The 16,082-nt window shown below is 41.2% G+C and overlaps 1 protein-coding gene across 5 annotated transcripts in view; it reads left to right on the top strand.

Moving 5' to 3' along the window:
* LOC124883992 (protein KIAA0100-like) overlaps positions 1–16,082 on the top strand; it is a 28,710-nt gene that overhangs the window by 10,813 nt on the left and 1,815 nt on the right. For 3 of the 5 annotated variants that reach the window (XM_047391545.1, XM_047391544.1, XM_047391547.1), the window contains exons 18-40: positions 28–219; positions 820–1,022; positions 1,127–1,245; positions 1,330–1,553; positions 2,206–2,396; positions 3,373–3,472; positions 3,572–3,771; positions 3,852–4,149; positions 4,229–4,386; positions 5,010–5,216; positions 6,748–6,847; positions 7,071–7,253; positions 7,344–7,465; positions 7,568–7,723; positions 8,642–8,763; positions 8,850–9,030; positions 9,160–9,246; positions 12,788–12,796; positions 13,053–13,163; positions 13,254–13,389; positions 13,659–13,783; positions 13,864–13,965; positions 15,584–15,718. In XM_047391545.1, coding sequence (XP_047247501.1) covers positions 28–219; positions 820–1,022; positions 1,127–1,245; positions 1,330–1,553; positions 2,206–2,396; positions 3,373–3,472; positions 3,572–3,771; positions 3,852–4,149; positions 4,229–4,386; positions 5,010–5,216; positions 6,748–6,847; positions 7,071–7,253; positions 7,344–7,465; positions 7,568–7,723; positions 8,642–8,763; positions 8,850–9,030; positions 9,160–9,246; positions 12,788–12,796; positions 13,053–13,163; positions 13,254–13,389; positions 13,659–13,783; positions 13,864–13,965; positions 15,584–15,718 — 3,461 coding nt within the window. The remainder of the gene's footprint in view (positions 1–27; positions 220–819; positions 1,023–1,126; positions 1,246–1,329; positions 1,554–2,205; positions 2,397–3,372; positions 3,473–3,571; positions 3,772–3,851; positions 4,150–4,228; positions 4,387–5,009; positions 5,217–6,747; positions 6,848–7,070; positions 7,254–7,343; positions 7,466–7,567; positions 7,724–8,641; positions 8,764–8,849; positions 9,031–9,159; positions 9,247–12,787; positions 12,797–13,052; positions 13,164–13,253; positions 13,390–13,658; positions 13,784–13,863; positions 13,966–15,583; positions 15,719–16,082) is intronic. The other 2 variants (XM_047391546.1, XM_047391548.1) reach the window with 1 other exon arrangement.

Below are 16,082 nucleotides of genomic sequence, written 5' to 3'. Positions count from 1 at the left end.
TTTTGCCACTGTTTCTTATGTTGCCAGTGCGAATTCGAGACTACCCTCGCTACCTGTTTGAGATCCGGCAGTGGGAGCTGTCGGGGCGTCTGGTTGGGACAGAGCAGGATGGACAGACAAGGGCTCATCGCAAGCAGACTGTCCCACTAGGAGCTCCATGGGGAGATGTGACGGTCCACAGAAACATGCCTCCACTTAAGTTCTACTATGATTTCCAATGTAAGCTCTGCTATTTTTTTTATAAATCCTGTCAGCATTTTCAAACTGTTATTTTCAGATCAAAGATAAAACATTTTTTGTTTTGCTTGTCACAAAGTTAATTCTCTTAGTGCTGCCCTCTTTGGTTTGAACGGTGGTTACTGCAGTTGAATTTTCCTATTGGTTTAAACGGTACAGCTTGGTACATCCTTATCCCTGCGTTCGGGTATAAAACCATCACACACTGATACGCCACCGTAGCGAATCAGGAGTTGGAATTGTTCCTCCACTGGCTCAGCACACCCCCGCTTATCCCCCTCTGCTCATCCCCACACTATGCACTGCCCACTTCAGTGGCATTTTTCAAAATGTGTCTAGGGGTAGAGTTATTCTTTGACATGGGTTAAGTTTAACTTTAACTTTAGAAGCAATGTCACCGGTGTGGACTCGAAAGGATATATATTTATAAAAAATGAACTAGTGCAAACTAGTGCACCCCATTTTTTTGTTATAGTCGTAGATAATCCCTGTTCAAGCACAAAAACGTCATAGTCAGAACAGAATGAAGCCATAACCTTTTCTTCTGTTTTTATGGTTCTCATGAAATTGCTTTTTCTGCAGCCAACATCTTTCAGTATACCATTGTGTGGGGGCCTTGTTGGGACCCTGCCTGGACACTGATAGGGCAGTCAGTAGACCTGCTGACCAAACCCACAGCAGATCCGTCTCCGCCTTTAGCTTGGTGGGATAAAAGCCGTCTGCTCCTGCACGGACGCTGGGTCATGAACATCGAGCATGCCAACCTGCATCAGCTGGCTACAGAGGTGAAACAACAAGGATTTTGATTATGTATTTTTTTTTCCTAACTCTGACCTGACTGATGCTGAATCCAACTGAAGACATTCAAGCCCAGTCTGCTTTCTTCCAGGATCCTTATAACACAACTGAAAACTTGCATTGGGAATGGACCACGCTGAACTTTGACTGGAATCCTGGCCAATTTGTGTTTAAAGGAAATTTGGATGTAAACGTCAGGACAGCATCAAAGTAAGCGCTGATGCTTAGAGTAAAATTGATTCCAACATTTATAAACATGATTCTAATGAAGAAAATCCCTTTTTTCCATGCTAGGTATGATGATATCCGTTTCCTGCACTTGCCCAACCTGTGTATGACCCTTGACCTTCAGTGGCTTTGCCATGGCAACCCCCACGACCACCATGCTGTCATGGTTTGCAGTGTGGAGAACATTGCAGATGTGACCTCAGGACAATCTCATGACTCCTACAGAGCTTTTCGCTCTGAAAACCTCAACCTCTCCATTACAATGGACCTCAGTCAGAACTCTTCTCAGGGTTCGTACGGGTGCTTGAAATCCTCGAAAATGCTTGAATTTTAACAAGGGTTTTCAAGGTAGGGAATAGCTTGACTTTTGTTTCAAGTCCTTGAAAGTGCCTGATATTCTAACTGCACAGTTCTGTAATAAAGAAGAGCACTGTAATAGTTTGAGTAAAAATCTCAGTTTGATATTTTTACGTAAAAGGCACAAAATATTTTCCTTTAATGAAGTCTCAGAAAGTTTCGCTGCCACTCAGAGAAGGTTTGCTCCTTTTCGTAATACCGACGTGTGAGCAGTAGACATCCCCTGATAAGGAGACCAGCCGCTGAACTGGCGGCGTCCTCTGGCACTGCTATGAAGCAGACCTGCTTTCAGCACAAAACCGTGTCCCACTGACTAATTTTAGATTGTTGATAGGCTCGCTTCATATAGGGAACGCTGTGTGTGCCGTGGTTATAAAACTCAATGAAAAAAAGGCGCACAGAAATACAGACTGCTCTGAAATTTGGTGCTGGAAAGGTTTGAAAATGTACCTTGAAAACACTTGAACTTTACTGTGGGAAAGTGTACGAACCCTGTGTTCTACAGGCGTGTGTTAAACTCATCAGACCTCAAAGGCAAAGCTATAGCATGTTAAAGACGGCATTAATGTATTTCTTGTCTTTTAGAACTGCCCGAGCCACAAATCTTGCTGTACAGCAGCACTCTGCGCTGGATGCAGAACTTCTGGGCCACCTGGACGAGCGTCTCCCGACCGATCTGCAGAGGCAAGCTCTTCCACAGCCTCAGGCCGGTTCGCAAAAAGCTTGGTCAGCACTACAAACAGATGTCCTACACAGCTGCCTTCCCACAACTACAAGTAAGCTTTTTATTATTTCCTGTCAGCTGCCTGACAACAGTAGCGTCTTCTTGTTTAACAGCTGAATTTAAGCTCGGTTTAGCGCTGCTCAGTGATGGTGAAAGTTATGATTGTCATGATTATTTTGTACAGTGTTGAAATCTCTATTTTTCTAAATCCTCATTTAAAACCCAATTCATTCACAGCACTTGAAAGGGAACATATCATGCGTTTAAATCCTTCCTTTTCACACTTAAATCATTCAGTTGTGGTCTATATAGAGTGAAACTGCAATGCTTTGCTCTGAATTCCTTGTTAATGTAGCTACACAGGCTCCACTTTGACCCCTGTTCTGAGGTGTGTCTGAGAGCAACTAGTTTTGGTGCCGTCTCTTTAAAGAGCACTCCACATTAACCTGTTCCGCCATTTTTGTAGTTTGATAACAAAGATAGAATTATCTAGTAGCACAGAAACAAGACAAAAACGGGAAAACAATGCAAAACCCTTTTTGTGTAATGATATTTAAAACATGCAGTACGGTTCTGTCCTCAAGGAGCTAAAAGCAGCACTAACATAAGCAGAGGGCACGATGCTACTGCTATCAAAAAAATGGCCAGGGCATCATATCAACACAATGAATTCAGGTAGTTGAAGTCACTTGTCCTTAAAGTGCTTTGTGCAGATGACGAGGAATTTCCTCTCTGATGTGGGAACATTTCCATGACAAACCAAATTTAACCTGGCACTTCGAAGAGGTTCTGGTGCTGGGGGACAGTGTAATGAATTGTGGCTGTTAATACATCCAACAACTGAACATTCAGACTTATCCACTCGCAGCTTTGGCATACTTGGAACCTGGACTACAAAATCGCAGTGACGAAAAAAAAATGGCGGATATGCGGAATTGGTTGACTGGAAGTCCATGACCCGCATCGGGCTTTTTTATCAGGGTTTTTGCTTTTCTTTTCCATTCATGTACATATTCTGTATCCTTCAGGTGCATTATTGGGCTTCCTTTGCACAGCAGAGAGGAGTCCAAGTGAAGTGCAACAAAGGCCACGTCTTTACTCGGGGGACACAGAGACTTATTCCACAGGGTAAATCGTCATGGGATGTAGAAAAGGCATTTCTCTTTACTTAGACTCTGCACATGAATGTATCTTTTTAAAAGTTGATTCTTCTGTGTCGTTTGTCAGCTGGCACTGTGATGAGGAGGCTGATCTCTGAATGGAATGTGACTCAGATGGTCAGTGAGCTCTCTCAGGTCACAGTTCACCTGATGGCCTCCACATGGGACGAGACGGCTGACCACCAGAATAACGCTCAGGTGAAGAAGACTCATCTTCTTAGCCTGTCATCGCTTAGCTACCAGCGACAGAGCAACCGCGTGGAGGAGGTAAAGAGTGGAGTTCAGATATATTTTTCATCCTAGCTGGACGAAGAAACCGACTCGTTTTTTTGTGTGATTTCTGACAGGAAGTGAACCCAACAGATGAAACAAATGCGCCTTACACTCACAAACTGCGCCTCGTGGACCTCCGTGCTTCCTGGACAACCATAAACAGAAACATTGCCTTTGGGCTGTATGATGGTTATAAAAAGGCGTCTGTGTTGAAGAGGAATCTTTCCACTGAAGCTCTAAAGGGTCTGAAGATTGACACACATCTGCAGATGAAGAAACTCAAACGCTCTCCCTCTAACTACTCTCCGACCACAGCTCTTGTGACTCCAGTTGTTGCCACTGTGAATCGAGTAGAGAAAAGCCAAATTGAAGGTGAGTATTCCTCAACGTGTATGATCTCTGCCAGGAATCAGGAACAGCTCACCTGTTTGTGTTTCTTTACATTTTGTAGGAACTTCAATGTTGCAGAAACTGATTGAGGAAACGGACAAGTTTGTGGTGTTTTCTGAGGAAGACTCTGGAGTAAGCGACCAGTTGTTCGGCATTGCAGCCTGTCAGACTGATGATGTGTTCAACCGCAACTGGTTTATAGAGTTGGTCAACTGTCAGGTAATCCCACTGATGCTGGGTTCAGGCCCACTCTTCCTTCCATTTGTCCCGACATCATCAGTCTTCCATCTGCCTGTCCAGTCATCCATTTGTCCCCTCATCTGTTTGTTCCTCAATCCATCCATTAGTTTGTCCAATCTGTTCCTCTGTCCATCCATTCATCCGTTTGTCTATGACCCTGTCTCTGTCCCTGTTTTTAGTTAGGTTTTATTTAAATTTCCCGCCATAAATTGATGGACGGTTTTTTATTAGCTATTCTTGGGCTACAAAAATAACTTTCCAAATCACACCATTTTAAAAAATTTACAATAATTTACTTTAACGACAAGCGGGCGTAAATGGTAAATGGCCTGCACGCTTTATCAAGTCCGAGGGCTCCAGAGCATTATAAAATCCGTTATCCACCCATTCATTCACATATTCACACACTGACAGTGGTGAGCTACATTGTAGCCACAGCTGCCCTGGGGCAGACTAACAGAAATGGGGCTGCCATACAACCGGCGTCACCGGGCCGTTGTATGCTGCCTTGCCTGCTGATTCTGTGTGTTGCCCCAAGGAGACAACAACTGAGACAAACAGAGTGGGGGCACCATGTTTAATGTATTTTCGTCTTCACCTAGATGATGCTGCGCGGCACAGAAACAGCAGGTTGTGTCCTAGTGTCTGCAGCCAAGGCTCAACTGCTGCAGTGTGAGCACCACCCGGCCTGGTACAGCGACACGCTGAAGCAGAAGACCACCTGGACGTGTCTGCTGGATGGAATGCAGTACTTTGCCACCATGGAGCTCAATCCTTCGGAAAAAGAGGACAGGCAGCTGTGGCTGGAGGTAGGCTCTGCTCTGTTTAAAAAAAAAAACGGTAATACTTTGGTTGTGTGTTGAAAAGAATACTTGCTTTAATAGAGGTCATTCTCGTTACTGTGTGTGATTGAAGGGCAGAACTTTAGTGGCTATTCTGATAAATGTACAAACCTTGCTGGTACTTTTTCTAATTTTAGACAAAATGTTTAATTTGCAATTTTTAAATCCTTTAAACATAAACTTCAGGTTAGAGTTTTACATACCTCACTCATAAATGGTAAATGGACTGAACTTATATAGAGCTTTTCCAGTCATACAGACCACTCAAAGCGCTTTACACTAGAGCCACATTCACCCAATCGCACTCACTAACGCTCACACATTCATACACCGATACGCAGATCGGTAGGCAACTTGAGGTTAAGTGCCTTGCCCAGGGTCACATTGACATATGGCAGGAGGAAGCTGGAATCGAACCCACAACCTTCTGATTGCAAGACAACTACTCTTCCTACTGAGCCACAGTCGCCTCATCAGCATGAATATCACAATAAAGTTGGTGTTTAAGTGATTTATTCAGACTACACTCTATTCTGGGTGGAATTTAACCACCAACATGTGGTTAAATGTGCAACACAGTTTTCTACCCATCAGTAAGTTCTGCTCGGCAGAAAGTTTGTTTTAATTACTGAAGGCCAGTTTGGATGTGTGGCCATGTTTCAGCTTATCTAGCTGTTCATATTGAAGAACTACTAATACTCTTCCTACTTCATTATTTTATTCTCTTTATGCGATTCACCTTTGCGTCTGGAAGTGAAATGGCCCCACAGCATTAAGCTACCACTACCATGCTTGACAGTTGGTATAGTTATCTTGGGTTTGAAAGCCTCACCTCAAATCCTAGGTAGGTTCCTCTGGTTACTGGGGCCAAATTGCTTTGTTCTTTTTCTCATCTGACATCATTGGTTTAAATAATAATATGGCATTTATTCTTCTGATAAGAGGATATATCTAAAATACACAAATAATGTGTCTTTTCTCATCTACCTTGTTTGTAGAAAGCATAAACAAACCTATAATTTGAACCTACCTTCCAATTATAAAATTGAGAAAGACGCATAAAGGAAGATGACCTCCTGAGTTCTCAATGCAAGCACACTTTCATTTCTGTTCATGCATTGCTTGCTGTCGGAGAGAGAGGTGGACCTCTGCTTTCTGTCTGTCCTGCAAAACGCTTTATGCCATCACATCATTAGTGTCCCAAAATACTCCAAGTTAAAAGGATAATACCCAGACCTGTTCAAGCAGCTGTTGTGGATGTTTACCTAAGGAACAGTCAGAAATAATTATAGGTTCTAGTTCATAATATTTTCATTAAAACCAAAAATAGCTGTTATGTCCATATTGGCCTCTTGTGAGGTTGTAAAGGTCATTGTTGACAGAACTTGTTTAGATGATCAAAGAAAATAGTAAAGTTTTTTTGTTCTTGTAACCTCTTTAATCAGTGAGCTACATCAAAAACGCTTTCATTAATTCCTTCGCATTTTTTTGCATTTAGGTGAAAAACATAGAGGAGCACAGGGAGCGTAACCTGGACTCAGTGCAGGAGCTGATGGAGAGCGGCCAGGCGGTGGGAGGAATGGTTAGCACAACTACAGGTGAGGAAATACCTCCACAGGTTATGTTCACCTTCTCAGGGCCCCAAGGGTAACGTTTAAAACACAAATGTACAGGTTGTGCTATTAAACTACCTTTCTTAGGCAATACATCTTTCAAATTGTTTGCAGTGTGAAATGAGAAGATCAGCACGTGTCAATTAGTGTATAATCTGATTAGATTTTATTACGCTCTAATCAGACCGTAAGATTTTGTGTTTTGCAGACTGGAACCAGCCTGCACAGGTGAACGAGTCTCAGCAGGTTCAGCGTATCATCTCACGCTGCAGCTGCAGGATGCACTACATCAGTTATAGTCATGACATCAACCCCGAGCTGGCCACGCAGATCAAGCCTCCAGAGATGAGGAACAACCACGAGAAAGAGGACCTCCTGAAAAAGCAGGCGGGTATGTCTGATCACAGAAGTGAACACTGGAATAAAAAAATTAAGACATGCTGTTTTTAGGAGGAATTGTCAGACCTGTTGTTTCTTTTAGGTGCTGTGGAAACTTTCACTCTCATTCACCATGATTTAGAGATTTCCACGAACCCCGTTCAGTACGCTATGATTCTGGACATCGTGAACAACTTACTGTTGCATGTGGAGCCCAGGCGCAAGGTAGGCAGGAGCACCCGCTGACTAATGGTCTCCAGACAATTCCTGTTATGGTCATTTCTCTTTGCCCATCTTATGACTTTATTTTGTGTACTGCGTGTTCAGGAGCACAGTGAGAAAAAGCAGCGGGTTCGTTTCCAGCTGGATATTTCCAGTAACCCAGAAGAGCAGCGCAGCAGCATCCTGCATCTGCAGGAGGCAGTGAGGCAGCACCTCGCTCAGATCAGACGCCTCGAGAAACAGATTTACTCCAACACCAAGGTAAGCCACGGAGGAAACGCTTCAACTGGAATTACATTATTAGTAGCAAACAATTCACTAAATTCATGCATTTAAACTGAAATAAATACATTTCTGTTCTAAAATGTCCAATACATTCTCTATTTATTCATCTGGTTCTTTTTTGATATTTCACATTAATTACTATCCAGTGCATTCAAAGTCCATGTCCTGTAAAACAGAAAAATAAGTATTTATGCAGCCCTTTTCGCATTTAAAGACCACATAGTGCATCAGAGAAGCCAAAAACTGCAAGAATATGGACATTTACAAAGTGGGGCGTTCCATGCTACAAAATAAGTAATAAAATAACCAATCAGTGCTACCGCTAACATTCTCTTAAAATAAAAAAACAAATAAAGCATTTTTTTTTATTCATAATTTTTTTTTGTTGTTGATCAGAGAGGTCACATAGCAACCATTTACATGCCAACTGGTTGTTTGGGAGTGATGCTAGGAAAAACACCTTCTGTCATTCCGCCACAAACGTTCCCTGATCTCTACTGGGACTTAAACTGGAACAGCATGCTTCGGTTACGTGAGAATAAGAATAAGCTTTTCTGCAACAAACAATCTAGAGATTTGTGGTGTGGTATGGTTAAAGTAAAAGTTTGATTTTTTTTATATTTTCAGTTCTCTTTCTACAATAAAAGATGCATTTATTTTAAGGGTTTTTGTGCAAATGAATCCCATGTGTACCAGTAAGTTTGTCACTATAAATGCAGCCCATTTTATTGCAGGCTAAAGAATAGTAGCAACTCTTTGCTGCTAATTTGTCCCAACACACACAGGACTTACATGCAGAGTTGATAATATTCTTTTTTGTCCAAAAATAGGAAGGAGGAGTGATATTCAAGAAATGTGAATAATAAATTTGTTTGATTTCTTCCTTATCTTTAGGCTCAAAATGATGATGCAAACAATGAAGAACTGATTGACATCAACATGCAGCTGCAGAACCAACTGAACCAGGAGAAGAACGACATGCAGATGAAAAGCGAGGAGCTCAACATCCTCATCAGGCAGGTCTCGTGTTGGCACCGACCCACGTCCGATAATGAGAGGAATCGGCTCCGAAGTGGAAATAAATCCCCTCTGTTGTGTCCAGGTGTTTTAAAGATTTCCAGCTGCAGCGGGCAAACAAGCTGGAGCTGCGTAAGCCGCCAGAAGACGTAGGTGTGGTGCGGAGGACCGAGTTCTACTTTGCTCAGGCTCGCTGGTGTTTGACCGAAGAGGACGGACAGCTTGGCATCGCAGAGCTGGAGCTGCAGAGATTCATGTACAGTAAGGTGAGTGGAAACTGCCCTCTCTCTGTAACTCTGTAAGCTCACCATCTTCAGCATGTTCTTTTTCTGTCTGTAAGATACAACAGTGAGACGTTGTAGAAGAAAAAAATATTGACCTCATTCTCTTTGTAGTTGAACAAGTCTGACGACACAGCCGAGCATCTTTTGGAGCTCGGGTGGTTCACAATGAACAACCTGCTTCCAAACGCAGCTTACAAGGTAAATGTTATTATTTGACCCCCTGATTGGATCTGATCTTGTCCAGAGTTTACATGCACTCATCTGTGTGAATTCAGGTTTAATTTAGGGCTCTATTTTATTTATTTGAGATATTTCTTTTTCCTGGATGGATAAATGCACTGTGGCGAGTGTGATTCAGGAGTTGGAAGAGTCATCTTGCGATCCAGAAGTTGTGGGTTCCTCCTGCCACATGTTGATCTGCCCCTGGGCAAAGCACTTAATCCTAAATTGCCTACTGATCTGCATATCGTTGTATGCACGCCCTCCTGAGTGTGATTAGGTGAATGTGGCTGTAGTGTGAAGCGCTTTGGTTGGACGGTATGACTAGAACAGTCCATTTACAATTTAATATTCAACATTTGACTTTAATGACACAGAGTCCAAATTGTACGTATAGGCTCAAAGATATAAGTACACCCCACTAATATTTAGTTAAATTCCTTTTAGCAAATGTAATTTTCACTGCACAGTTTCTGTAGCATCAAGAAGCTTCTGGAATGATCTGGGTTGGATATTTGATCAGTGTTCTTTAGGAAACAAACCAATTTTAACAAACTGTCGTTTCTGACCAGGGGCGTTTTCAGGGTCTCAAAACATTGGGGGCTTTAGCCCAAATCCAAAATATTTAGATTTCAATAAGACAATTTGTAAGTAATTTAAAATTAAAATAATATAGGACATATTGTATGAGTTCTCTGTCTCGGCTGATTTTAGAATGAATGTAAATGATTGTGAATCAAACCAAAAAGGTTTGCAATAATTTTACTTTTTATTTTTGTTAGAAGCTGAATGAAGGACAAGGAGAAAGAGAGTTTAGGTCTGATGAAAAACCATTTTGCTGAAGCAAGTAATGAGATGTTGAGATATTTAGAAAATAACTTAATTTGAATTTCTGCTGACAAATGTTTTTTCTTAAACGCAGAGATGTTTACTTTGGGCCAGATAAATATGCTTCTTTTGTCATCTACATAAATAACCTTTTTTAAACATTACATTCTCATCAAAGTGTTTCACTCCTGAGGCTCCATTGTCTTTATTCTTATATTTCAAAAAAGGAAAGTGGTATAAAGTTGATTTTCCTAAATCTTAGTCAAATGGTAAAATCCTAAAACACATTTATTTTATTATGTCAAGAGCTTTCGAAACATTTTATTAAAATTGTTCCTTCTTTTATGAACCTGTTCTCTTTTATCGCCATCTTTTCATCCCTTCGTTCCACTTCTGAAGAACTTTGGCCAGCCAAAAATAATAAAAGAAACATTTTTCAACACAGTCTTTTGCACTGAACATGTGAGACATTAGTGCAGTTCTTACTATTAAACACTTTGAGAGGAAAGAGTGTTAAGTTGTGGTGTTTAAAATATAGCATAGAGCCTCATCCTGGACCTTATCAGTACTAATATTACAGTTATTAATAACTGTATACATATGGTATGTATGTCTCAACTTCAGTAAAACTGTATCCTTGTTGAATTAGTTTAGTTTATATAATATTTCTTGTATAATTCAGAAAAATAAAATAGTTAACTAACCAATGGTCCACGTGTGATTAATTGCTATGATTTATTTCTTAATTATCCTGCATCTTTAAAACCAGAACTTTATGTTTAGAATCAGCACAGAAGATATGAAAGAGAAGAGGGAGGCTTAGTTTTGCTCTTTCTTCTACGTCTTACTGGAACCAGGAGATATTTTCCTGGTTTATTGAGCAACACCTGGTTCTGTCTACATGTAGAACTAGACTCTTAAGACCGGCTGCAGCCATGAGATCAATGTGTGGATCTGAAGGACCTTTTAATGTGTTCAGCTACGTTAGGATTAAATGCTTTTATTTTGACTGAAGTAAAGGACCAGATATTTTCACATTTTAATGCAAATCCAGCTAGAAGCTCACAGAGAAGGTTGCTACTGTTTTCTATCACAGCCACATTTAACTTCACCTGTAGCTCAGGTCAAAGTTCCTCATCATGACCCTGAAGATGCTCATCAGAGTGAACCTCCACCTCATGTCTTGCTGGGTGAATCAGTGATCAGCTGTAACTTATAATCAGCCCATTCCGAGTCAGCATTCAGGTTTTACCGCTATCTTCGTCTGGTTTATACCGCTCGGCGTCGACCTGTTCCTGAACACACACCCACCAGGCTCCCACTCTCTGGTGGCTCCACGGTTGTTCTGAAATGATCCCTGTTTGAGGCGCTCAGTGTAACTTTTCAGGTAATGAAGGAGGCAGGTCGACCTGGAGTAAACTGCTGTTCTGGACTTCTCCAGAATGGAGTCCGTCTCTGGCTGTGCGCGTAGTTGCGAATTCGTGGTGCTGTGGAAGCCCTGGTCTAACTACGCGCCTGTTTCTGACACCGACCCTTTTAGTGTAGTCCTCAAATTTTCAGCAGGGTTGAGGTCAGGGTCCCTCAGGAAGCTTAATGTTATCCATTCCAAAACCAGTTTTGATATTTGTTTGGGATCATTGTCCTGTTGTAACACCTGAGCCACATTCCAGCTGTCCACCATCTAACTGCTGATTTGAGGTCAATTTCAAGACGTTTTCATTAGTTCATCTTCTTTGTTCAATGCACCAGTACTACTGGCAATAAACAGGCCCTCAGCATGATGCTGCCACTAACATGCCCGACATTTGTAGGGTAATGTTGGGGTTGAAAGCCTTGACTCTTCCGAACATGCTTCTTGTCCATGTGGCCCAACATCTCTGTCTTTGTCTAGTCTGACCAAAGGGGTTAAAAGTGTACATTTTGGAGGAGAGGCTGGTTTGTTTGTTGGCACCTTCTCCGTCCTATTGACGATAATCCCAGTTTATCTCAGACAATGAAATTTTTGTTCCAGAATCTACCAGTTTATAATAGCTTTAAATTCTGCTGGGTTTTCTATACATCCTAACCAAACCGGTTAGGATGTGTATATTCAACTGGGACAATCATCCCAAACACGCATGAAAACTGATTTTGGAATGGATAAGCTGGCTAACGTAAGCTTCAGGTAAAGCCTTAACCTCAATGCTCTTGAAAATGTGTGGATAATGATTAAAAGCCTGGTCTGTGCCAGGAAAACAAACAATTAAAATGACCTTTTTGATCATAAGTGTGGTCAGACATCCAGTCACAATTAGGCAAGGACCACTATTGGAAGTTTTCTGTCCCATTTGAGATTCATATAAATATTAGTGGCGCTGTATGAACATATTTGAACCAATATGTCCTATTTAATTTGGAGAAAATGTAATATAAATTTAAATTAATTATCCACTGCTGTGCGTTAGGAAATCATTCCACTCTGGAAACAATGAATGGATCAAATAATACGCTAAAATCCTAAAATCAATGACCTTCATGCTAATGATGAGAGCATGTAAACATCTGACTGGAACAGTACTTTTTTATGTTTTCTACTTAAATCCACCCTAACGCTGGCACTCTGCAGCAGTGCACAATATAAACCAGATTTTTAGAAACAACGAGATGTTGATAACCTGTGTTAATGTATTTATGCCTGGTTTCCTCCGTGCAGCGTGTGAGGGTACGTACTGTGATGTCTGTGTTTGAACCCACCTTGTTTGTCCAGACAGGATCACTCCACACCTCCTCTGAGATTTTTCCTCTGTGTTGCATGTTGAAGCAAGGATGCATAGTTGCATGTGTTCCTATTTCTCATAACCTTACGGGGTCATCCTGTTGTTCACATCATCAGTAACCTGTTGCGTGGTGCACCGTTCAAACCCAAGTCTTAGTGAAGTTTTTATGTTTTTGTCGCTAACTTCGTCTCATTTTTTTAGGTTGTTCTTCGGCCTCAGAGCAACTGCCAGTCAGGACGTCAGTTTGCTTTGCGCATCTTCAGCAAAGTGCGCCCCCCTGTGGGAGGAATCTCCGTGAAGGAGCACTTTGAGGTTAGAAACATTGCATGCTGCTACTGTTAAAAAAAAAACAACAATTTTTCCTTTACATTTTCTTTAATGCAACCTCTCTGCTTTAATCAGGTGAACGTGGTGCCGCTCACCATCCAGCTCATGTACCAGTTCTTCAAACGAATGATGGGGTTTTTCTTCCCGGGGCGAAATGTTGAAGAGGAAGACGTCACAGATGAGGAAGACAAGTTTAGAATGGTCACTACTGGTATGATGATGTGTAATAAATGCAGTCAGCTGACCATTTACCCTCCTATCTCTCTTTAGATCACTATCCTGCAAAAGACCAATCAATACTAGTTTCCATTTTCCTCACCAGACATGTAGTGTTGAATTACTGACCTTGAGAACTGTGGTTATGTGTGTGTGTTTTGTGTGTGTGTGTTAGTGTGAGAGAGACTCTGTGGGGTATTAGTTTTAGTCTGCAGTGTCAGTTTAGAGGGCATAGTGCTGATAGTTGTGTGGTCTGTGTAACAGCTATCCCAGTCAAGCCCAGGCCATCATCAGAGGACACCATGGGTCCTATGGGCCCCAGTAAAAGTATCACCCAGGGACTGAACCGCACCGCAGGGGTCCGGAGGTCCTTCAGGAAGCCTCCAGAGGTGAGAATGTATTTTGATTTTTGGCCAGATGTTCATGAAGAAGAAAAAAATAACGAGAGTTGTGTAATTTCTGCCCTTAGCATCCTGTTGATGACATTGATAAGATGAAGGAGAGAGCTGCTATGAACAACTCCTTCATCTACATTAAGATTCCCCAAGTGCCTCTGTGTGTCAGCTACAAGGTGGGTTTAACTGTCACACCATTCCCTATAGCATGAAACTCCAAACCATATACACAAGGAACACCTATAGTTCTCGCATGAATCAATCAATGAGTTTACTTTTAAGTTAATGTATACAGTTTTGGAAAACTAAATCATTAAGATTTTGTTTTAAGGAAAGGTAGATGACTGTTTAAAGGTCAATAATCATAATGCCCTGCATCCAGACACAGATGCCATACAGAACATGAGATGGACAGCCGGCAGCTCCTCAAATAAATCTCACATAAAAGTCAAGACAGCATCTACAGCAACTAGATGTTCACACAAAATTTATGTTTTATTTTATATGAGGGACATTTTTGTATTGTTGTTGACTGGTTGCAAGTAGGGAGACAGAGGTCAAGATCTTTAGTCTGTGATACCAATCAGAGATAAGATTACTTGTTGATGCACAGAGTCAATCTGATATAAAGAATTTAATAATCAACATGCCATTTTTTAAATTAAATATGAATAAAACTTTTTTTTTTTTTTTTTGGTACTCCATGTCCATTGTTTTATGCATGTCTCATTTCTAGCAGAATGAAGCCCTTTGGCTGAAAGAAAATCACTTTAAATGTAAATCTGCCAGGAGTATGAATAGTTTTTGGCTTATATGAACAAAATCTCAGTAGCTTTCCAGAAGTGCTTGAAACTAACGAATCTTCCTCCTGGTAGCAGCTGTTTCCGTGATGATGTGCTAAGAGAGGAGCCTCTCATGCACAAGCACCTGTAGCATCTCACATTTGGACTTCCTGTATCATCAATCCCTTCTTTCATACTTCTTGCATTAACAGGCCAAATTATCTGGACACGCTCTCCAAATTGCTAACTATTTAGCATCTTCTTAATGCTTTCTTGTATGTTCTGCAGTCTGGGATTTAGCATGAAGGTATTTTTAATTAATTGTATTGCAGCTTTTTATCTAAAGTTTTAGAAAAACGATCTCACTGTGCATTGATGACCCTAATAAGGTGGATTTTTCAGCACTGACTCCTAAAGAAAATGAATTAGTATTTTAAATGGTGGCGGGAAGTGATTTAAAATGTATTCCAATTAATTGGCAGCTGTGTAATTCGATTACAAGCTTGATTAACTGGATTTGAACCAAATAGTGATATTTGTCCTGTGTAGATGAGCTTATTTTGGTTCTTGTGAGCTATCGTAGCTAGTGTTAGCTCTGGTGTTCATGCTCGCAGGAAACATGTTTTGCATTGAAGTGAAGCTGTGGGCGCCTTCAACAATACATCCTGGGCATCTTCCTCATGGCTGAGAAATGAGCTTCAGGTGCGTTACTGCCATCTACCAGGCTGGAGCGTGTTCCAGAGATTATGGACCTGGTTTAAATGCATCCATTTTTTTTTTTTTTTTTTATATATACATTTTTTATTATTTAAACAGAATCTACCTGTCTGGGAAAGCCCTGTCATCTGTGCAATATGCAGTTTGCAATCAGTAGAAATGAATGCACAGCGTAGCGGATGCCGACCAGTTTAAAACCCACAGAAGAAGATATCAACTGTCTCTCTAACTGTCCTCTATATCTGTTCCCAGTCCAGTTTCTCTTTATTTCTTACTGTGTTGGATTTCTCCTCAGGGAGAGAAGAGCAGTGTGGACTGGAAAGACCTGAACCTTGTTCTTCCTTGTTTGGAGTACCACAACAACACATGGACGTGGCTCGACTTTGCCATGGCAGTGAAACGCGACAGCCGAAAGGCACTCGTAGCACAGGTGTGCAGATATTCAATGCCTTGCAAAAATATTCATACCCTACATTTGTATTAGACTCCCTCTTGTCTGATCCCCTTAACTAAATTGCCTTCAGAAGTCAACTAATTGGTAAACAGGGTCCACCAGTGTGTAATTTAATCTCAGTATAAATACAGCTGGTCTTCAGAGGTTTGTTAGAGAGCGTTAATGAACAGACCGCATCATGAAGATCAAGGAATGCAGCAGACACGTCAGGGAGAACATTTCTGCTGAAGTATAAAACAAGGTTAGCTTATAAAACAATATCCTAAGCTCTGAACATCTCAGGGAGCACTGTTCAGTCCATCAACTGACGATGTATTGCATAACTGCAAACCTACAAAGA

This window comes from Girardinichthys multiradiatus, chromosome 18 (assembly GCF_021462225.1).
Source record: "Girardinichthys multiradiatus isolate DD_20200921_A chromosome 18, DD_fGirMul_XY1, whole genome shotgun sequence".
Classification (NCBI taxonomy): domain Eukaryota; kingdom Metazoa; phylum Chordata; class Actinopteri; order Cyprinodontiformes; family Goodeidae; genus Girardinichthys; species Girardinichthys multiradiatus.
The sequence above is the reverse complement of the archived record's forward strand: the minus strand, read 5'-3'. Positions and strand labels throughout refer to the sequence as shown.